Here is a 24681-nt window from a genome sequence, read left to right as displayed (position 1 = left end):
TTTATTTATTTCTTCTAAAAGATACAACAAATATTTATCTATGTCTCCTCTTATATTTCTGCGATATAAAATTTATAAATAATACAAGCAATAAACGTGCACGTAATGTATCTTTATTTTATCACGGACATTTCGTACGTTTTCAGTCGCTCCATATTTCTGTCTGACAAATTCCGCTGATCGGATTCCGCCATAAAAGCAATGCAAAAAGATTCCTTTACAACTGTTAAAAAACACGTTTTATTTGAAACAAGCCCTCAGTTAAAACAAAGGACTTTTTAACATTTTTTTTTTCATACAATCCCAGCATAAATTACTCTGCAAACAATCTCCACATCAGCATACCCATTTCGCGGACAATCTCGTTGCCTAACTACCTAACTACTAGCTAACAAAGGCTCCAGAGTCGTTTTATTTTAGGAGAAAAACGAGTTGAAAAGTGTTTCCTGAAAACAGGCAGTGTCGGGACGCTTTTCTTCCTTGGAATACGTTGGTTCTATATTTGAAAAACTTCTTTTAGAAATTCTAGTTCATTCTACGCTGTGTAAATATGTTTTTGAATTTATTTTGTTTTATGAAGTCTGTGTTTTCGTGTGTAAAATTATCTAATATTAAAATTATCTGTAAAAGTTATTTAAATCAATAGAAATCTATGTAATTTTTATAAGTACATGTAGCATACCCTCTGATTTAAATTCTTTTAAGTATTAACACTTTATAATGTTATTTTTTTTTTCTAAACATACATATGTCCTTCGCCATCTTGATGCGACAATTGATTTTAAATAAATTCAGAAATAACCGAATAAGAACCAAACAAACATACAATCGAATTAAAAACCTCCTTCTTTTTAAATCGGTTGACAAACGAATGTAAATACTTCCGTCGCAAAACTTTGATCATTATGGTAAACCTGCCAATAAAGCATTTACTTAAAACGAATAACTTTATTCAAAATGTCATTTTGAGCTGTAAATTGCTTACGAGTGTTTGTTTGTTATATGTATCTTTACTGCATAGAAATTTACACAGTAACAAGAAAATAGTACATACACACATATAGTCACGTCTATATCCCTTACGGGGTAGACAGAGCCAACAGTCCCGAAAAGACTGAATGGCCACGTTCAGCTGCTCGGCTTAATGATAGAATTGAGATCCAAATAGAGACAGGTTGCTAACCCATCGCCTAAAAAAAAGGATCGCAATTTTAGAAGCCTATCCCTTAGTCGCCTTTTACGACATCCATGGGAAAGAGATGGAGTGGTCCTTTTCTTTTTTGTATTGGTGCCTGGAACCACACGGCACCAATACAAAAAAGAATGTGTATCTTTATTATAATATTAATTTGTTTGCATTGAAATTTACATAGTAACAAGAAAATAGTAAATAGTTATAAAAGAAAGAAGTGTAGTGTAGTGTCGTGATCGTTTTATGCAATCAGAATATGCGGCAGCTGTAAGTAGTGCCTTGGCAATCGCAAAAGCGAAGCATCCTGCATTTTAATACTAAGAACCTGTTTCATTTAAGAAAATCTTCACTTCTTTTTTTATTTCAGTAGTCTTGATAACCCTTAAGTCACTATTAATAAAAAATGATATGGATTCGGAATATACTTAGTCCATTTTTGAAGTCGGTCAAGAAGACAAAACTGTAAAGTATCCGAACAGAATATTAAAGTTACCAAATTGCTAATAGTCAACCATTTATATATATATATATATATATATTAATAGTTAAACAATTGTCGCTCTTGAGCATTTCCGAGATGTACCTTCTTATTAAATCTATTTTAAATAAATTCTATTTATAAGAATAAATATAAAACATCGACAAACGAAGACAGGAAGCTATGTAAAAAATCGACTTGTACATACTTATAATAACATGAAGAGCATTCATAATTCACAAGTCACGATCAATTAAACACGATCAATCAATACGAGTATTGTACGCGCACAGTAATCGGTAAAAGAATAAAGTGATTACAGATAGTTAACTTATATAGACACGTTTAGGCATGGGTATCCATTATCATGTATATGTAATGGCGGCCTCTGACGGCCTCTGTGGCGCAGCGGCAGTACGCTTGCCTGTTACACCGGAGGTCCCGGGTTCGAATCCCGGCCAGGGCATGATGAGAAAAGAACTTAGGATTGGCCTGGATCTTGGTTGTTTATTTATGTAAGTATTTATTATAAAATATAGTATCGTTGAGTTAGCATCTCGTTACACAAGTCTCGAAATTACTTCGAGGCTAACTCAATCTGTGTAAAAAATAAATAAATAATGGCACCAACTGAAGATCAGCGCTGGCTGTATATACTTAGCCAACATATATGTAGGTATGTTGAGATCGTGCTCTTTTTGGCAACATGTTATTTTCTTTCTTAATTTCCTGTTTTGAATTTACGCTAGAATAAATACTTATTTACTCTTTTTTTTTAATTACAGAAAAAAATTCGAACGCCACTGTCCCACTTATCTTTGTATATTTTATTGGTGAACCCACTTTCATACATCCTCTCCACATGACCAAAACATTCTCTTTCCTATTTTTCTCACTATACCTAACGAATCTTTCATATTGAACTGAGCAATAAATTTTTAATAACTTTGAAGGCAGATTTACATATCACACATTAAAGAAAGAGTATGTAATAAATTATAATGCATTTTGAATTTACTATCTAATTTATAGTGACTAAATGTCTATAAGAACTGCAAATATCTTACACCTTTATGCAAAATTAAGCAGAAGACTGTAACTTCGTTATTTTGTAAAGCCGAAACTAAGATCTAACATACAGTGAAACGATTTCAGAACACAATTACAGAAGGCAACACAAATTAACAGTAATAATTAAGGTCGGTCTACATTAACTTTAATCGATTTCGCTTTGTAAAAACTCCAGGGGTTTATCTTTGACCAAATGATCATGAGCTCTGGACTCGGTTAGTCAGGTTTTGACACAAAGCGATTCTCATCTGACCTCCAAAACCGTTGCAACTATTTGGAACTATCACATATTGGATCATGCTTCCAGTTGCCTGAATGTGCAGGTTTTGTCACAATAACAACAATCACCACTTCATTCATCAAGAGCATTGGTTGCCAATCTAACTAATGTACCTATAACTATATAGCCCATTGCAACAATTTTTTTTTAGGTATAGTCAACCGAATATGAAGTTATCCTGCAAAGAAATCTATGATGCGTTACTAGACGCAAATTTGCACCGGGTTTGAGTAAGTAGATGCGCTGTTGACTGTACTATAACCGTTCAATGGCCGACGCTCTTACACATGCCTTTCTGTAACTCAACTCTGTGTTTTCTAAATCACTCCTTTACTTCCGTGCATTAACCGGTTACGTTGTTGCGATTTGGCGAACATAAAAAATTACAAGCTCAGTACTCGGCGAAGTCTGGTCGGTTAATCGAGAGACCCAATTATCGCAAACTACTTCCGAACGGCGAACGAAACTGAACACATAAACAGAATTGGATTTTCAGAAGTTATATTTGTCGAATTTACAGAGAAAGTTGTGGCGCAGCAGCGTGGTTGTTGCAAAATGTGGAGGGTATAGAAAAGGCATCACGTGTTAAAATGAGTTGGAAATCGTCATCATTTGTTTGTTAATCGTAAAAATCCTTTATATTTATTCAGTTTATCTCGACAGCTACATTGACTCTTTCTGTTACTTTAAGTGGAGAAGTAGCGTAAAAATATAAACTGGAGAAATTGATTTCGATTTTTAGATTCGACGGCTTAACCTAACCTCTTCCTATAAAGACGGTTCAGATGATATTTACACAATAATAAGATTTACACAACAAAAAATTATTTCACGAATGCTAAGGTGCGATTTTAGCGGGCCTCAAGTATCAAATCTATTAGAAACGCTACGCTATGATAAGTGAGAAAAAGAGGAAAGTATATGAAATGTGTCATAAAGATTTTTATTTGGTTCAATAACTATTAGTCATACTTACAACCCGCCTCTTTTAGAGTTCTAGTAGAGTCTTATCGATTCGAATCAGTATTACCGATTTCTTTGTTGTCCAACTATTCTAACTTTCTGTACAGCCTATAATTTATGACAAAAGGAAATTCGTGTTTCATTTTGTGAAGGGCTTCCCGTTCAATTTGCCTGTTTCTGAGATCTTGTGGCACGAGCCGCGATGGTTACCGATGTTATAATCATTTCGATTTTATGGTTCAATCAACATTTATATCCTTACCAAATAAAAATAGAACGCGAATTTCTGTAATTTTAAATTGTGAAAATAAACGAATACTTAAATAAATAAATGTTACGAATAACACAGATACTAAAAAATGAAATAAAAAAAATACAATAATTTTGCCGTCCCATCATAGTTCACAACTGTTGCGACATTGTAAAGAAAATTAATTTTTTTTTAAAGCTACTTATTTATCTGTTGAATACTTCGTCATAGCATCGTCAAACATTTTCATAATTTAAAATTAATAGAAGTAATTTAAATTGTCTCTGGCAGTATAAACCAATCATATCATCACGTCTATATCCTTTGCGGGGTAGAGTAACTGTAAGGCTTAATAATAGAATTGAGATTCAAATAGTGTACTACTTATTTGATAGCTTAGCTGTAAATAACCGACATAAAAAAAATAAACCTGTTCCTATTTCAAATGTAAACAAAGGAAAACAAACATATGACCACAAATACCAACGTAATGATGACCGTTACATTTAAATATATTACGGACAGACCCCAACTTGATGCTATACATATATATGTACAGACAGACGGACACACAGACCCCGAAAGTGTTGAAAGAGAGCGGGGAAGACAAATGGCGATCCTAATTATGCAGACAGCATAGACTTCTAAACTGATCCTGTCTAGACAGAGCACTGCTAGTAGCTAATTAAAATTGCTAGAAATCTCAATTCCATCATTAAGCCGAACGAGCTGAACGTGGTCTGTCAGTCTTATCAAGATTATTAGCTCTGTCTATCCCGCAAGGGATACAGACGTGATTATTTGTATCTATCAGTGTTAAGGTCAAAATTAAATTTCGTACATACCAAGTGCGCCACTGTTCAAAAAAGTTCTTTATTCTTGTTTTTTTTTTTTCATATTTCTTATGGCACGTATTTCTCTGTCTAGTCGATTCCATTTTAAATGTCTACGTGGGTCAGGACTTCGAAGCTGTTAATCTCTGTCTCGCTTTAACTACATGAAATTTGCATCAGCCCCTTTTCTTGAAGTTGGAAAAGTTTACATCGTAAAAAAGTTTAGACGAATTTTCTTCTTGAATTAGGTAAGAGTATCTACATAGATATCAGAAAATCTTCTAAATTTATTTATACCAATGTTTCTTCAAGTGTTCTTTTTTAGCAAACAACAAGAAGTCTTATTTGTAGGTATTTTAGATTCTACAACACAAAATATACATACTCGTAGTAATAGTATAAAAAAAACAAATAATGCAACGAAATGTACCATCAACAAAAAAAACAAATAGACGCTTTTTTTTAATTAATTCTAATTTGGAACCCTCAAAATGTCCTCTTCATAACTGGTGTTAATTTAACCGTGTTTGAAGATGTTTGGGGGCAACGAAATTAAAGTTTGGTAAGAAATGCAATTTTAGATCATTTTATTCGCATAAACTGTACTTTTATCGTTTCTTTGAACAATAATAAATGAACTCAGCTAAACTGTTCAGCTTAGCACGAAATTAAAAAAAGTAGAAGAAGTTGCCGTGTGGTTCCCGGCACCAATACAAAAAAGAATAGGACCACTCCATCACTTTCCCATGGATGTCGTAAAAGGAGACTAAGGGATATGCTTACAAACTTGGGATTCTTTTATAGGCGATGGGCTAGCAACCTGTCACTATTTGAATCTCAATTCTATCATTGAGCCAAATAGCTGAAGGTGGCCATTCAGACTTTTCAAGACTGTTGGCTCTGTCCACCCCTCAAGGGATGTAGACGTGACCATATGTATGTACATATGTAGAAGAAGTTCCTACATTTCTGGACACTTATACAATCTTATGTATCCATTATATTCTTAAATTAATAAATATATATGGGACAAAAGGGTTAAGAGTCAGGTCAAAAGTACCCGAAACCGCCGAGCTTGCATGAAGAGAGTTATGAATGTGGATGAAGCGAAGGAAGTATGCAGGGATCGTGGCAAGTGGAAAGAGGTAATCTCATACAGATCCATACTTCTTAAAACTTGACAGTGTAAGACATAATAGGTAAGACTGTCTTACACTTCCAGGTTTAAGCCGCTGCTAGACCAATATCGATTAAATTGTCTGTAAAAAAAGTTGATCACTTTAGGTCAAACATAGGCTCCTTTTTTTCCACAAATTTCAACCGTAAAATACTAGAATGTACTTACTTATTTATACCCTTACTGATATTATTCACGAAAGCTAGCATAATAATCACATACATACATACATATGGTCACGTCTATATCCCTTGAGGGGTAGACAGAGCCAACAGTCTTAAAAATACTGAATGGCCACGTTCAGCTATACCTTACCTATAACTTAATGATAGAATTAAGGCAAATAGCTGAACGTGGCCATAAAAATCAATAGGTATAATTCATGGGTTGCACAATCTTCAATGATTATTAACGTTATCGCTAATCGGACACGAGCAATTTATCGGAGAATTACCGGTAAAATTACCGTAGTTACCACTACAGACGGTAGGATATTGGGAATTCGTGTTCGGGAACGCGGTTCCCACAGGAGCTGGCAGATTATTGCGGTTGTTATCGATTGGATGCCATAGTCGGCGTTGTCGGGAATTATTTGTCCTGTTCGTCACGTCTTCGTCACTTGAGTCACGTCACGTGATATGACATTTTATGGGTGGGAACTCAGGGTATCTATAAATATACCCATATTTTCTCATTCGACTATCATTGTTCTTTTTAAATAGAATAGAATACATTTATTTTCAAAATTGGAAACAAGGTATCACTTAATGACGTCACATCACTTAAATCTTATTATAACTACTACCGGTTCCAAAGCGCATGTGTAGAAGAAGAGGCGGAACAAACTACACTACAGCATTTTCACCGGACGTCAATTTACAAATATAGACCTGTTAAATCTAAATCGTGGACGAATGCAAAGTATCTACATAAAAAATGTGAATGATTGTAGAACTAATTATATCAATACGAATTATAAACCACCCTCACAGGTTAATATAAGTAGAAAGCTACACATGTATATGAGTTTAATATGATATGAGATCATCAGCCATTCCTATATCCTTTCAAACTTCAATGTAAATACACGATTTCACGATACAGGAATGGAACATATTTTAATCGACACGGGAGCAACTATATCTGTTCGTCTGATTGAACCACCTCAGTAGGACGGATAGTGTATCGTTAATTAGCAATTCAGGAAGCAATCCAATTTCAGTTTGATTTGTGGCTTCAGTGAGGCAAGTTATCGATTCAGACGACACGACGCAAACAAACAGACAAGGAAATCACATGTTAAATTTTAGACCTAAAAAACCGAGATGCCGTGTGGTTCCCGGCACCAATACAAAAAAGAATAGGACCACTCCATCTCTTTCCCATGGCTGTCGTAAGAGGCGACTAAGGGATAGGCTTACAAACTTGAGATTCTTTTTTAGGCGACGGGCTAGCAACCTGCCACTATTTGAATCTCAATTCTATCATAAAGCCAAATAGCTGAACGTGGCCATTCAGTCTTTTCCAGACTGTTGGCTCTGTCTACCCCGCAAGGGATATAGACGTAATTTTATGTATGTAATAAACCCGAGATAAGTTTTTTATATAAGTACTTCCTGTACTTTTTTAATAATAATGAAAAAGTTTATATGTATGTTTAATATACCTACGTATGTATGGTACAAAGTATCCTACGACATGTATAGACTAGATCAAACTTACAGTAACATAATATGTTCCGCCGCTTCTTCTACACATGCTCTTTGGAAGCGTTAGTACTTATAGATTTAAGTGATGTGACGTTAATAAGGGTTAGTAGTCGATTGGCACGAAAATTATTCGCACGATCGTGCGAATCGTCCTCTTTCAATAAAAATATTTTTTTAGTAGGCGATTCGCACGGATGTATTTAAATTTCGTGCGAATCGACCCCTTCAAGAATTAGTAGTATGCGATTCGCACACACCTATTTTTTATCGAAAAGTACAGTCATGTACAATATACTAGAATATTAATATTAAAATGAAATAATTCTCTATTGGCATCGCAGTCAGGCACAAAATACTAGTTAAGAGGTAAGATTTAATAAATTGATATATTAGAAACCAACAGTCTTGAAACGACTGATAGGCCACGTTCAGTTGTTTGGCTTAATGATAGAATTAAAATCCATTGATGATGATTTTATGTATCTATGTATGTATGATTTCTCATCCCTCATACCGAAACCTTTATCAACAATACCTTTGTCACACGTCATACAGTCAGTTAACTTGGTGGTCAATCTCCCTGGTGAATTAATTAATAGACCGGAATAAGTTAGCGGGTAATAAAAGGTTAATTCGCTTTCGTTGAGGTTATAATAGGATTTTCGTATACCAATTGTACCATGACTCTTTTAGAAAAAGGCGACTAAGGGATAAGCTTTTAAATTTGGGATTCTTCTTTTAAGCGACGGGCTAGCAACCTGTCCCTCATTCATATCATTAAGTTAAACAGCTGAATGCGGCTTATCAGTCTTCTGAAGAAATGTTGGCTCTGTCTACCCCGCAAGGGACATAAACGTGATTATATATATGTATTGGATAGAGATTTCAATACAATGTACTCATCAGGTACGTTAGTTAAAATTTAGTTGTAATTTTAACTAACGTACCTGATGTACCTCTAGTTTCAATAGACAGAGCAAGCAAGTCGATCGAAATTGACATCAAAGCTAACAGTTAACCACTAAAATCATAGGGTACAGTCACATTTACATAGCAATTACGGTGTTGACATCGTTTAGCTAACGTTAAGCCTGAACACCATTGGATTACACCGCAGGTGAGGTCAACGTCCTGCAGATTATAACCTGTGGTCTAATTTTACGGGCATTGTCTGTGTTCGCAATGTTTGCTTTAATCCGTACTATGCTTTCACGGATTCAACTGTCCGCGAACATTTAAAGTAGAAGGAATGGGTATCTTTTGGATAGGCATGGAACATCTTCGTCTTCATTGTTCAGGTGAAATGGAAGACAAATGCCTAATCCAATATTGAATAAAAGAAAAATAATCGAATCAGTTGTTTTGAATGCAATTTGTTCTAAATTTAAAGCAATTGTACGAGTGCGTTAATGTATTTAATGTATTGTTGCCCTTCTATATGTCTATGGATGTCTTCAAAGGCGATTATTGGAATAAGCACATTCATGATGTATGTATTGTAAGTTTGGTTTTGTAGTCCAAAGGGCTTTCCTTACCGCGCAATTTGTAACACTATCAATATAATTAGTAACACTATATCTAAATATAGTCCTGTGACTATTGGCACTGATGTAATGGCACGTGATAATGATCACCTACTGTCTACCCCGACAAGGATAAATACGTGATAATGATCACCATAGATGACTTGGCGACATGAACTTACATCTACAGTACGTTTATACCCAAATCAATTTTTATAAACAGCAGAAAACACAGGCAGAATATAAAAAGTTTGTATTATACATTTATCTTAATGTTGTGTAACACGATCTGTCCCCTGAGCTGGGAATGATCCTGTGTTTTAGGAAATCTGATGAGATTCCGTGACCTTTGTCTATTGTTTGGGGAAAAAAAGAAACAAGTTTTTTTTTCTATTGCCACACAGGGAGCAAAGCCTTTTCGCTCTGAAATATTGTTGTAGTTTTCGCCAAAAACTTGTATACGCAAGCGTATCCGAAGTAAGTCACTGGCAATAAATAAAAATGTACGGCAAATTCAGCTTTTACGCTGCTCGCTTGAAAACTACTGAAACAAAAAGTTCCATTCGTGGGTAATGCCGAGATTAAAAATAGTCCGGTGAAAATGGTGAATAAAAATGGCGGGAAACGCGGAATATAGAAATACCAGGCAGAGACAATCCTAGAGGAATTTTCAATAGACGCGGCGGCATTGTCCCAAATATCAAACTGCCAATGATTCGCGGTTACTGCGGTGAGGTTCATTTCAAATCTAAATATTTGATAGTCGACCTGAATACTAATCATGTTTGATTTGATACCCTTTCAGAAGGTTTTGACTTCGGAAATGAATATTTAATTAGTTATTGCAGGGATTTATACAATACCACCTTTCGCCCACATCATCGCTCGCGTGTTATAGCTACCAAGTAAAGATACTCTACCTATATATATGCTTTCTTTTCTGCCTCGGGATATTTACGAGTATGTTTGCAAACCTGTATCCTAAAGAGTTGATATTTTTGTTAAAATAAAAACTAATAGAAATTAACGTATATTATTTTATTTCCGTTTATCTAATATAGAAAATTGGTGTATTTTTTGTGCCATTTATGATACTCGAATTGTTTTGTCTTGCATGTGATTTGTTCATTCTACTACTGTTTTTGAAACGGGCTCATCATGACCAATGCACCTGACTCTTTTCGTGTCATTTTAAGTATTTAAGTAATGCGTTCATTAGTCACAAAGAAGTTTAGAAAACAAGAGTGTAACATCTAAATCTAGGTAACTTGGAATGATCGCCGCATAGTCGTTCGTGTGAACTTGCATTAAAAGACTTATGAATGTGGATGAAGCGAAGGAAGTACGCAGAGATCGTGGCAAGTGGAAAGATGTAGTCTCTGCCTACCCCTCCGGGAAAGAGACGTGATTTTATGTATGTATGTATGTACTCGTTCGTCCTTCAGTGCCCGCTCGCTACGATACACTACGTACCAATCATATCCGTTCACATTATTAGCTTAGTTTACACAAGCTTAGTAATTAAGCGTTAAGTTGATACGGGATTGCATACTTTTGCATGTTGCAAAGGTTGAAAATCATAAAGTTTTTACTGAAATAAACATGAATATATACTTACGGAAAAATCATATATGTAGATTGAGCTAGCTAGCGCCAAAGTCATTTCGAGACTTGGATTATGGGAGGGATACTAACTCAACATCCAAGACTTTAAGCCAATCAAAAAAGTTTTTTTTTCCAATGACCTAATCGGAGTTCGAGACGAGACGATCTTCAAGACTGCTAAGTCTGTTTACCCCGCAAGCAATATATACATCAAAATATGAATGAATAAATGAATATGGGTCATTCTTCTTTTTAACCTACATAAAGGTGTCTTATTTAACTATTCATTAAATATATATATTTAATGAATAGTTAAATAAATACTTAAAAGACAGCAAATCTGCTAACGACTATTAAGTTCTTGTAAACGAAGCATGAAGAACTGTCGTAAAGGCGGCATTACCGTGCATCAGTTAATTAGCGAAATTACGTCGATGTAGGCAGAAGGTGGATGGATGACAGAATGTTATGAAACAATGGCGGATCGTTTCTGTATACCGAGGGGAATAGAACTCTGACCCTATCTTTAGTCGATTTCTTAAGGTATGTATGTATGTTTATAACTCTATAACTTTCGAACCGTTGTTGGTCTGATTTGGATGTAATTTAAACGGTATATAGGATCTGTCATTAGAAATTTAAAGTTCGCGGGTCATCAAAATCGGTCAAGTACCACCTAGGTTAGGTATCTAGTAAACCCCGAAGCAGGTTAGGTAGGTATGATCAGGAGCGATCTGGATGTGATACCAATTTTTCACATACTTAGATTACTAAAATTTTTCCGAGCATAATATACTAGCTGTGCCCGCAACATCGTCCGCGTGGAATAGTTATTTTGGGCATCATTGAAGCCCTCAAGTATGAATAATTTTTCCCGTTTTTTTCACTTTTTCCATTATTTATTTGCTCCTTATAATTGCAGCATGATGTTATATAGCATAAAGCGTTCCTCGATAAATGTTCTATTCAACGCAAAAATAATTTTTAAATTAGCGCGTTCAAACAAACAAACTCTTCAGCTTTATAATATTAGTAAGTACCTATAGATGAATACTTTTGTACATTTCTATTGTTACAAACAGTAAAAATACATAAGAAACAAGTTGTGCTCACTTGACAAATCCTGGATATTTCCTGTCAGTACCTCACTCAATGTTGTGGCGTATAAAACATTATTTATGACATGACGGGCTTACAAATATACGTTTTTATATTCAGTGAACAAATCCGAGGGCAGTAACGTGTGCGCTGTTTGCCACACCTGACACTGGGGCCTTACTACGAATACGCGCACGAAATAGACACGTCATTTCGACGTCACGTAGATACATACATATAGTCACGTCTATATCCCTTGCGGGGTAGACAGAGCCAACGGTCTTGAAAAGGCTGAATGGCCACGTTCAGCTATTTGGCTTAATGATAGAATTGAGATTCAAATAGTGACAGGTTGCTAGTCCATCGCCTAAAAAAAGAATCCCAAGTTTGTAAGCCTATCCCTTTGTCGCCTTTTACGACGTCCATGGGAAAGAGATGGAGTGGTCCTATTCTTTTTTGTACTGGTGCCGGGAACCACACGGCACGGTCACGTACATAAGTGTAGTACATCACCGATACTTGTTTAAGAGCCGTGTGGTTCCCGGCACCAATAAAAAAAAAGAATAGGACCACTCCGTTTCATCCCCATGGATGTCGTAAAAGGCGACTAAGGGATAAGATTATAAACTTGAGATTCTCCTTATAGGCGATGGGCTAGCAACCTGTCACTATGAACCTCAATTCTATCATTAAGCCAAACAGCTGAACGTGGCTTATCAGTCTTTTCAAGACTGTTGGCTCTGTCTACCCCGCAAGGGATAAGACGTGATTATATGTATGTCTGTTGTTTAAGAGCGTCGGTATTCGAATCTGTAACACAGGTTCAAATCCCATCTCGACTAACTAACCAATGACATTTTCGAAGTTATGTACATTAGTTTTAATACTAACCGATGCTTTTGCGTGGGAAACCTATACGTTCAAGCGACTAAATGTGTAAACATGATACAATTATGAGTTAGGTTACTTTGTAGAGGTCAGATGGCAGTCGCCTGACCCACCAAATCCAGGATCCATGGTCAAGGTGAACTACTTGCTCCTCTCCAAAGTGGAAGAAGAAAAAAGAAGAATAAAACATGACACGTGGACGAAAACTGTAGCGATATCGTATACGAATGTCGTTTCGCACACCTGACTAGTAACTGGAGTGGAGAGGATATGAAAATAAATTGTACCTTCCCAGAAAAAGTGGACCATCCTTCGAATTTACTTTCCCAGAACGTAGGATATGATTGAAACATTTGAATTTTTGGGCGGTCGTAAACTCAAATAACATTTTAGAAAGAATAACCCGCGTATTGTGTGGATTTCAGACCCTTTTCTTTTCAAAGTTGCTTCGCTTCTTTCTTTCTAATCACGTCTATATCCCATGCGGGGTAAACTGTGCCTTTACGTTTCTTTTACTGACATTGTCAACAGCAAAGAAAACAATCTGAACTATATTACGGAATAGAAAGATAATGTCAAGGGTTAATAATACTTGACAATATCTTTCTAAACATATAATCACGTCCACATACCCGTATATACCCCTGCGGTGTAGACAGATTAAACAGTCATCAAAAGTCTGAAGGGCCACCCAGCTACCCGGATTTATGATAGAATTGATATACAAATACCAGGTTGCTAGCCCATCGTCTATTAGGTTTTTATAATTATTACACTCATTACAGGCTATGCGATAGTATAGCTACATCAAATTAAATTTGATAACTAATTATAGTTATTTATATACTTGTCAATTCACTCAGAGTGCAAAACATAGGTCTATCACCACAGCTATTAAATTAAGTATGCATCATTCATATATACATATATTTTAAATACATATAATTTGTTGTATTTATTTTTGATATGTAAAGAGTTTACAAACAAACAAACATATATACCTATACATTATGTAATCGTAGTTAAAAAATATATATATTTCGTACCCTTTCGATCCTGATAATTTTACTTCATCAATAATGATAAATTCTTTATCAATCCATTACATATAGCTGCGATTGCGTACTTACCAGTTAACTTGTGAAATTATATTTAATTTTACAACATTAAATTTTTCTTGACCAATCTTCATGAAATTTTGCAAACATTGTTAAGTACTGAAGACAAAGGGTACCAGTTCTTCTTCTCTCTCACGTTCATCAGCGTAACGGGGGTTACATCCCCACTTTTCTGAATAGGACCCCAGTGTGGACTTCCGTCTGACCTTCGCAAACTTTGCTGGGGAATTTTGACGGCCTCTGTGGCGCAGCGGTAGTACGCTTGTCTGTGACACCAGAGGTCCTGGGTTCGAATCCTGGCCAGGGCATGATGAGAAAAGAACTTTTTCTGATTGGCCTGGGTCTTGGATGTTCATCTATATAAGTATTTATTATAAAATATAGTATCGTTGAGTTAGTACCTCGTAACACAAGTTTCGAACTTACTTCGAGGCTAACTCAATCAGTGTAAGTTGCCCCAAAAAAAAAAAATTCTAACTTATTTTGCATCATTGTTGACATCGACCGACTGACGACTAGCGGTCGGTGGATGCACATACATACATATATTTACGTCTAAATCCCTTGCGGGGTAAACAGAGCCAACAGTCTTAAAGACTGATTGGCCACGTTCAGCTGTTTGGCTTACTGATAGAATTGAGATTCAAAAAGTGACAGGTTGCTAGCCCATCGCATAAAAAAATAATCTCAAGTTTATAAGCCTATCCCTTAGTCGCCTTTTACGACTTCCATGGGAAAGAGATGGAGTGGTCCTATTCTTTTTTGTATTGGTGCCGGGAACCACACGGCACTGCCGGGAACCACACGGCACTGCCGGGAACCACACGGCACTGCCGGGAACCACACGGCACTGTCGGTGGATGCACTGCGCCGTTTAATTGCACACGTTCAATCCAGTCTGTCCGAGTCGGTCAGACCTAGTCCTAGTCGGACGAAGTCGGCGGCACGCTGCATCGGTTACCACTCATACTAATGTACGCATCTATACTAATATTATAAAGCTGAAGAGTTTTTTTGTTTGTTTGAACGCGCTAACCTCAGGAACTACTGGTTCTAGGTAGTAGTAGTAGGTACTGTTCTCGTGGGATTTTCGATAAATGAAAATGCGCCCGAGCGACGCCAGGACTAAAAACTAGTAGCCTGATATTTTCAAAAGGGTTTATTTAAAGGCATAATAACTATGAAGATACCTTACGATAAGCAGTTTTATAGTTATTTTTACTGTTTGTGTTGCGACATAACGTCTGTCGGTTTGATAAGCATTTCTATTCCAAGACATATTCAACATTATTGCTTGTTTTCACACCCGACAAAAACTAGGGTGTTATATATGTGTATGCCGGTGTTTCTATTATATTTATGACCTGTGACAACTGCTTCTCTTGGATAATGCTTGGTATCCATTAATTTAGTAGGAAGGTATTATAATAGGTAAGTAATCTTTTTTCTAACTTGTGTTTCTATTTGGGACCGTGGGAAGTAAAAAACATAGGTATAGACATTAGGTAACTAGGTAGGTACATTAGCGTCCGCTACTATTTTATTAGAGGATCCTACCATCTTAAATAATGAATTGGGCTAGCAAATCACACGTAGTTGGGTATTTTGCCTTTTAATTAAAAATTTATCCTTTTACCTTTGAATCATTTATTTTTGTAAAATGAAAGGCTTGTTTCTAGAATCACTAGGTAAATATTTATACTTATCCTTTGATTGCAAATAAATAATTAGCAGTGCCATACTATTGCTGCAGTATTAAAGGTTTACATTTTTTTTTTATAGTTCGGAAATGGAAAATGCAACTAACATAAATATAAGTTACCAACAATTGACTACGTTTATCAGTTTAAATTGCTTAAAAATTATACTAAGGTAATAACCATTCGCAGTTACTTTCACTGGCTAAATAAAACAATCGTTTATGACCAACAATCGTAGACACTTTAAATATTATCGCTGCATAATTAATCGGAATGAAATCGATACAATGGCCACCTGAATATTGCATGTAGAAATTATTTCCGGTCCATATAAGCGGAAAGAGAAATTAGATGTCACTCGTTGTGAATGAGACATTGACATTTATTAATTTTTAATTTGTTTGACGATGGAACACAATATAGTCAGTACATATAGTCACTCTTTTTTTTATATGGCGTTGGAACGTAACGTTTATGGTATTGCTTCACGGTTATGGTCCGCATACGCACGAGGAATCGTGATTGCGAAAGTCCTGTTACTGGCGACTTGTAGACTCGGTCACCATTCCAAATTCGAAAGCGATAGGTATTTAAAAAAAATACGATAAATTCAAATCTTAATTCAGAAATAGAATGCATAACAGACTTGTACAAACCTTTAATAATCTGTAGTCGTCGGCATAATCGGTATTACAAATCCAATAACAATAGACGGAACGAAAACAAAAAACCTCACTGGCGCACTTAGCGGACACAAAAATAATAAGAAACAAATCTTGGGACCTTTTACAGCGCAAGGACAAACGGAAAGCGGTGCACACACATCTTTTACGGCATGTTTTTACGGAAATAATAAAACTTGCACAATATTTGAACAGATGGGGTATTTATTTTAGTTCACGCGCGACGTAAAATCGTTCACGTTTACAACAACGACGACCATCCGTAAGGAGGGAACCACGGCACTGAATACGGAACCATTTGTTTGGTGTTTGCCTTCCCTTTCACACACGAGGCGTCTGTGAGGAATAGCACCATCTAGCGTCGGCCTACGGCAGCGCGTAATGAAATATAGGTGGTATTATATGCTGAGAGAAGCATTTTGTTTGAAACCCGATAGAGATGAGTTTAACTAATGGTTAATAGGTATCGCTGTTATCATTCTACTTTCGTGCTAAGTTGTTGTCGTTAAATTCGGAACATACATACATATAATCACGTTTATATCCCTTGCGGGGTAGACAGAGCCAACAGTATTAAAAAGACTGAAACTCCACGTACAGCTATTTGGCTTTAAGATAAAAGTGACATTCAAATAGTGATAGGTGATAGGTTGCTAGCCCAGTGCCTTAAAGAAGAATCCCAAGTTTATAAGCCTATCCCTTAGTCGCCTTTTACGCACGGCAATAACACTATAAAAATAAAACCATAGGAATTAATGGTCGTCGTTTTGCAACTCATGCAATATTCGGCGCCTCGAAATACATATGTAGAGCTAGTATTACGAGTTCTGCACAGATGATATAAAGGCAAAAAGAAACAATTACGAGTAGGTTAAACCATGTGGTTAGCGGCACTAAAGAAAAGGACCTCTATATCTCTTTTCCATGGATGTCGTAAAAGGAGACTACGGGTTAGGCTAATAAATTTGGAATTTTTTAATCTTGCATGGCTAGCAACCTGTCACTATTTGAATCTCGATTCTAATAAAAAGCCATACCTAAAACTTAGCGTAGCCTTTCGGTCTTTTTAAGACTTTTGACTCTATGTACCTCGCAAGAAATATAGACGTGATAACGTAATGTACGTACAACAATTTCTATTGTGTTTTATCCCGTCTTTACTTCGATCATATGATCGAAGCGTGTGTCCTGCTACTAGTCTTATAGCGGAACAAATAAAATGATTCTATTAGTGTCACTTGTCCCACGGGACAACTCAATGGGACAATGCGATAGGCGGGTTTTATTAGGTGCAAAGAAAATCCTTTCGCTTCAAACCCTCACTTACCTACTATCGATAAGCAGCTGAAACTATAGGTAATGTATCGATTTCTGTAAACAAAATCCCGCAAGGAGCAGTTTCCTTCTCATTTTTAAATTCATATACATATGTATACCAATTTCATTTCGAAAATATTTCCAATTTTCTAAATTGGTTTCTATTTTCGTTGCATCTAAAAGCTAGCCATTACCTGGGGGTCGCCCAACCCCATGGCGGAGGTGGCACGCTCGAGACTAGGCTCGCCCCTAGCCAGAGCTATGCAGAGATCGTGGCAAGTGGAAAGAGGTAGTCGCTGCCTACCCCTCCGGGAAAGAGGCGTGATTTCCCGCAAGGAGAAAATGAGAAGGAAACTATCCTTCTCATTTTTAAATTCATATATATCAATTTCATTTCGAAAATATTTCCAATTTTCTAAATTGTTTTCTATTTTCATTGCATCTAAAAGCTAGATTCCCCTGCAAAAGTTGCTGAAGTCAAACGCATTTTTCGTCTGGAGACATTTCGTGAGAAAAGTCTTACACAATCCAGGGTCATGGTCAACACCGCAACCCCGGGATCCTCTAAGGACGTGAGGATGTAACCGGGACTAAACCCAGGAGGAAGATCTAAATACAATTTAATGTATAAACAGATCAATAATGGGTCATCCTAATTTGATATTTTATGAACGTTTGACGAAATATTCGTATTGAAATAACTAGTTCTACATTCATTCATGTTTTTTAATGTAGACAATGTGTATTCGTCCATGATTTAGATTTAAGTGATCTATATTTGTACATTGACGTCCGATGAAAATGCTGCAGTGTAGTTTGTTCCGCCGCTTCTTCTACACATGCGCTTGGGAAGCGGTAGTTATAATTAGATTTAAGTGATGTGACGTCAATAAGTGATACCTTGTATCCAATTTTGAAAATAAATCTATTCTATTCTATGTATGTATATGTATTTATAATGTATATTATGTATCTTTTATTTCTTTATGCTTTTTTTTTAATGTATGTATTTTTCAGTACGCATGTGCACTTTATCGCACCACCAACTTAAAGATTTTTTCTGTTTGGTCAGCCGGTTGACTGGTAGAGAATGCCAAACGGCATTAAGTCCGTCTTTTGTACATTTTTGTTTTAGTGCAATAAAGTTTTAAATAAATAAATAATCACTAGTTTCACCCATAATATTTCCATGAAATTACTCGACGTATTTTGATAAAAAATTAAACAAAATTAAGTATGCCCATATTTCCATTTCAATCTACCCAAATTCAATTTAAATTGGTTTGTATTACCGCGTCCTAGGATTCCAAGCAAGGGTAACTTGATATGCCATAACTGTAAAATTCATTCAAAAGGTCGGAGTGGGAAGACCTAGACGAAAGTATCTTGATCAACGACGTCCTGGTAAGGGGTCAGGTCAAGAGTACCCAAACCCGCCGAGCTTGCATGAAGAGAGTTATGAATGTAGATGAAGCGAAGGAAGTGTGCAGATATCGTAGCAAGTGGAAAGAGGTAGTCTCTGCCTACCCCTCCGGGAAAGAGGCGTGATTTAATGTTTGTATGTAAAATTCATTTGGTAACTTTGAGGAGTAAGTACGAGTTTAACTCGATCAAAGAGGTCGAGCAAGTAAACGCGAATGTGTATGTGATATGAACAGCGCCATCTATTGGTAACGCGATGACACTAATGCAATTCTATACAAATTCGCGTTCAATTGCTCTAACTCAAAGACCCTGAGACTCACGCGAACAAAGTCGCAGACACCGGCTAGCCATAAATAAGAAGCAAAACAACTTTTCGAGACTTTATTATAACTTCATCGACTAACCTATCTTAATTTTACATGACAACTCCGTATCAGTTTGTTCGGCCATAACTTTTATCATATTGCTATTACTGATCGCCGTTTTAGGCTGATGCCCGCTCCCCAGCCACGTGTCCAAGACATCAGTACTCGGAAGCAACGTCCTTAAAGTATTCCTTATATAGATATAAGCCTGTGGAGAATACTTGTAAATACTTAAAGCGAAATTCTTAAAATCTTCCGTTTGCTTCACGGGCATGGCCAAAACTAAACCACTTGTGTCCTCATCAATCTTGTCCTGCAAAGACAATAATATCCTCGATCTTTTTTTTCTTTTCGCGTTCAAAACCTTCCTCTTTTTCTCTATAACCTCCTCCAATCTTCTCAGAACTCTACTCTGTCTGCTGTGAATTCTCATATTGTGTTTGAGCTTATCTTTCAAACTAACCGCCTGGCGTTGCATCCTCTGAACTTCAGTGAACAATTTCAGTAGCTCTATATCATTTTCAGTCACATCTTTAGTTTTTTGTTCTGTATACGCGTCAGAATTATTTGGTTTATCATGTGTGTGACCGTTGGTCACCGGTTTGTGGTCATCATCTTCGTAGTCAGTCTCCATTTCTTCGTCTTCATCATTGTCAAATGTGTCTTCGTCTATGTACTCAACCTAATAATTTGAATATTTGGTTTAGTACTATTTACATGTAGTAATCAACAATACAAATATTAACATACATACATATAGTCACGTCTATATCCCTTGCGGGGTAGACAGAGCCAACAGCCTAGAAAAGACTGAATGGCCATGTTCAGCTATTTGGCTTAATGATAGAATTGAGATTCAAATAGTGACTGGTTGCTAGCCCATCGCCTAAAAAAGAATCCCAAGTTTGTAAGCCTATCCCTTAGTCGCCTTTTACGACATCCATGGGAAAGAGATGCGAGTGGTCCTATTCTATTTTGTATTGGTGCCTGGAACCACATGGCACAAAGAAATATTTACAGGCATAAATTTATCAAAAATTGTATGATACTAATTAGATAGATAGATAGATAGATAATTCATTTATTTGATTTGCTACACACAATTTACAATTTCATATGATATACAAATTAATTAGGGTATGAGTTGCAGCAATACAAAAAGGTCACAACTCAACGAATTTATTGCTATAGAGCAATACGCTGATTTTCAGTTATGACCTAGGTGCTAGTGCAGGTCAATCTGCGTACGTAATAAAAAATAAACAAAGACTCGTGTCGTGATCGTGACTTAAAAGTTTCATTTGTATAAGTGTGATAAATGTAGCGGCTTAATAACCAAAAGAGTATCCAAAATATTTGAAAATTCAACACATGCCCCGGCATCGCTTGTGTAACGTTATAAACCTTTTTCTTGAAACATTCATTGAAATATATAATGGGAATGGAATAAAAGAGTACATGAGAAGCAGAAACCGCCATCAGTTCCGAATATGCAAGTTCTGCAGATCCAAAAGATGCCTGCGGAATTTAACTTTGAACAAAGTGCCTAATGGGGGGAGGTATATTATTCCAACATTTAGTGGCCTGGTAGCGGAAGCTGCCCCTGAATGCAGCCGTTTTGTGTCGATAAGTTAGTAATGGGGGCCGACATGATCTCGCGTTATGCTGGGTGTTGAATTTTATTTTAGAGTGGAGATACTCAGGGATCCCGTGTCTTATAACTCCGAATAATAAACTAGCAAGATGTAGTTGCCTGCACGAGTCCATATTTAACATGGAGGCCTTGTTAAGGTATGGCGTAATGCGACTTCGAGGTGGAATATCAAAACAAACAAATAATTACAGAATACCCATAACAATTAAATTTGAGAATAAGTAAAAAAAAGATTTTTCTTCCAGTAAGTTATTGAAAACAAAATACATTACATTTAATCACAAAAGGGGTTTACTGAGCCAAGCATTGCAAAAACTTAGACCACGTTCAGCTATAGGGTTTGATGATAGAATTGAGATTCAAATAGTGACAGGTTGATTGACAGACTCATTGCGTTAAAGCAGAATACCAAAAAAAATAGAAGAAATTAATAAAATTTACGATTTACTTAGACACCACATATCTCTCTCTTCCATCCTTACTGTGGAGAGAGAGCCAATAGACACAAGACTTAACAATGGCATTTAGGATATAATCTAAGAAACCCTAACTCACCTCCAACACATGCCTGGGCAGTTTCAAAGACGGGACAGCCTTATCTATCAAGATCATTTGATTATCAGCATCACACGTGAAGCAGTCTATGGAGAAATGTTGTATACAAATATACGAGTAGTCTGTGGGAGTCCAGTTGTTCCGCCCAGTGAGGTCTGTCCATATCTGTTTGAGGTTGGGCTCCTCTGGGAACCTGTTGGAGAAATGCAGAAATTAATTTAGTTTAGTAGTTTGTTACCGCTTCTTCTGCACTGACGCCTTGGAAGCGGAAGTAAACTTAGTTTTTAAGTAATTTATTTGACGTCAACCAATGTTGTTAAACCATACGTTTTGACAATTATTAAGCGATATGAAGTATCCTATAATAATGAATAAAAATTTAGAATTGAATTTGAATTTTTGAATTTAATACATTACCATTTTCATGGCACAAAATTTTAATTTAAATTGGCATGCGGTTGTATATACATACATAAAATCACGCCTCTTTCCCAGAGGGGTAGACAGAGATTACATATTTCCACTTGCCACGATCTCTGCACACTTCCTTCGCTTTATCCACACTCATAACTCTCTTCATGCAAGCTCGGCGGTTTAGGGTACTCTTGACCTGACCCTTTACCAGGACGTCCTTAATTTGATCAAGATATGTTCGTCTAGGTCTTCCCCCTCCGACCTTTCCCTCCAGTCTCTCCTTGTATATCTGCTTAGTCAACCTGCTTTAATTCATCCTCTCCACATGACCAAACCATCTTAACATACCCTTGTCAATTCCTGTAACTACATCTTCTTTCACATCACAACATTCCCTTATCATGCTGTTCCTTATTCAGTCACTCATCCGGTTTTTTATCGCACAAAAACTATCATAGTCTGGTCATGCTGGGGTTAGGCGTGGAACATCAGGTAAATTAAATACACAGAGCTGTTGTCTGAGTTATGTAACTCACTACAAAATAAAAACATTAGTTAGCATGTAATATGGTTGATTCATATTATAATACCTGAAAAATGATTCCGCTCCCATATTCTTAGAGGCCTCACATCCCAGCACCGCACACGTCTTAGTGATTTCCGTGTCAACTTCGGCACTCTGTTTTACCTCTGGTGCAACCATTGCTGTAAAATATTCATATATATATAAGTAAAGACAAACATCCAAGACCCAAGCAGAGAACATTCATTTCTCATCATGCCCTGGCTGGGATTCGAACCCCAGACCTTCAGTGTCAAGGCAAGCACACTACTGCTATAAACACATACTAATATTAAGGACTCAGACCCCGGCCTCAAAGGATAACCATGGAGGGTGTATCTGGGAACAGGCAAGAGATAAGAGAAATTATTCTGAAGTTTTTTGTATTAGTGGAGTAAACTACATGCTTGCAATATGTGCTTTAAAACTTTGCCAATTATTTTACAGCATATGGTTCCCAGCACCAATACAAAAAGAATAGGACCACTCCATCTCTTTTCCATGGATGTCGTAAAAGGCGACTAAGGGAAAGGCTTACAAAGTTGGGATTCTTTTTAGGCAATGGGTTAGCAACCTATCACTATTTGAATCTCAATTCTATCATTATACTAAATAGCTGAAGGTGGCCATTCAGTCTTTTCAAGACTATTGGCTCTGTCTACCCCACAAGGGATATAGACGTGACCATATGTATGTATGTGTATAAAGTGTCACTTATATATGCTGAGTTTAGCTGAGGCCAAGCTTCAAAACCCATACATAAGAATGCTATTAAGAGGAGGTACATCATAACAAGACCATACAATGAATTTGTTCAAACAAACCACGAGTCCTGACTTTGGTTGTAACTTTGTGTGTGAAGTGAGTCCACATATAATTACACCGTATCCCTTGTGGGTTAGACAAAGTCTTGAAAATGATTAAAGGTCATATTCAACTCAGCTGTATGGTGTAATGAAGGTTGTGAGATTCAAATAGTGACAGGTTGCTTACCCATCCCCATCACCCATGGTACACACAAGAGGAACCTAAAGTTTATTAGCCTATACAAGAGGAACCCAAAGTTTATTAGCCTTTCCTTTTGTTAAGTAAGCCTTATAAGTAATAATTTAACACAAATATTCCCCGAGTTCGAGCTTGCAATATGATTCACTTAAATGACTATTGGAAGCTATTTGTAACAATTATTATATTGTTACAAATATTATCATTGCCGTTTTTAGAATAAAAAATATATATTACCAATAGGAGTAGGCTTTGTTTTATTCTCAATATGATCGACATGCTCCTTAGTTTTATAGATTTGATTATAACTCATGATTAGATTTGGTAACCTGAAAGAAAATAATGTTTTCAATTTACGGTCACTGATATTTTTTTTTTACGCTATAAACAACTAAAATAAGCTCTCTTGATTATCATAATCCAGTTAGATACTTACGTTTTAATCAATTCGTAGGCTTCTCTGGACAAAATGCCAGTGGTAACCCCTTTTGTCATAGAAATTTATACACTAGTATTCATACCGGTCAAATGGTGGGTCTCATAAAACATGATAAATTCCTGATTTACCTAGCAGTCCAAGTACAGCAATTACATTATAATATTTTTATAAATTTTTATCTACATAGCTCAGAGAAAGTTAAATTATTTATTTAAAAAATATTATATTACTGAAGTTAATATATAATTAATTTTTTTTTGCTATTCAACTTACTTAAAGAATGAATGAAATGAACACAGGAGAAAAACAGGAAAGAGCCTTTTTTTTAAATGACAATATTTCAACATTCCATTAGACGCTGCGTGTGTGACCCCCTT

General features: G+C 36.2%; 2 protein-coding genes across 3 annotated transcripts in view; both read right to left on the bottom strand.

Moving 5' to 3' along the window:
- The window catches only part of LOC106134103 (uncharacterized), a 169267-nt gene extending 152430 nt beyond the window's left edge, over positions 1 to 16837 (bottom strand). For both annotated transcript variants that reach the window (XM_060945471.1, XM_060945472.1), the window contains exon 1: positions 16542 to 16837. The gene's annotated coding sequence lies outside the window, so the exon portion shown is untranslated. The remainder of the gene's footprint in view (positions 1 to 16541) is intronic.
- Positions 16838 to 19677: 2840 nt separating this feature from the next.
- Positions 19678 to 24595, bottom strand: LOC106135717 (THAP domain-containing protein 1). Its single transcript, XM_013336088.2, has 5 exons — positions 24302 to 24595; positions 24103 to 24194; positions 22889 to 23003; positions 21885 to 22077; positions 19678 to 20357 (listed from the first exon to the last, which is right to left on the bottom strand). Exons 1-5 carry the CDS (start codon positions 24358 to 24360, stop codon positions 19710 to 19712), a joined length of 1107 nt encoding a protein of 368 aa, XP_013191542.1. The 5' UTR covers positions 24361 to 24595; the 3' UTR covers positions 19678 to 19709.
- Positions 24596 to 24681: the final 86 nt, after the last annotated feature.

This window comes from Amyelois transitella, chromosome 8 (genome assembly GCF_032362555.1).
Source record: "Amyelois transitella isolate CPQ chromosome 8, ilAmyTran1.1, whole genome shotgun sequence".
Taxonomy (NCBI): domain Eukaryota; kingdom Metazoa; phylum Arthropoda; class Insecta; order Lepidoptera; family Pyralidae; genus Amyelois; species Amyelois transitella.
The sequence above is the reverse complement of the archived record's forward strand: the minus strand, read 5'-3'. Positions and strand labels throughout refer to the sequence as shown.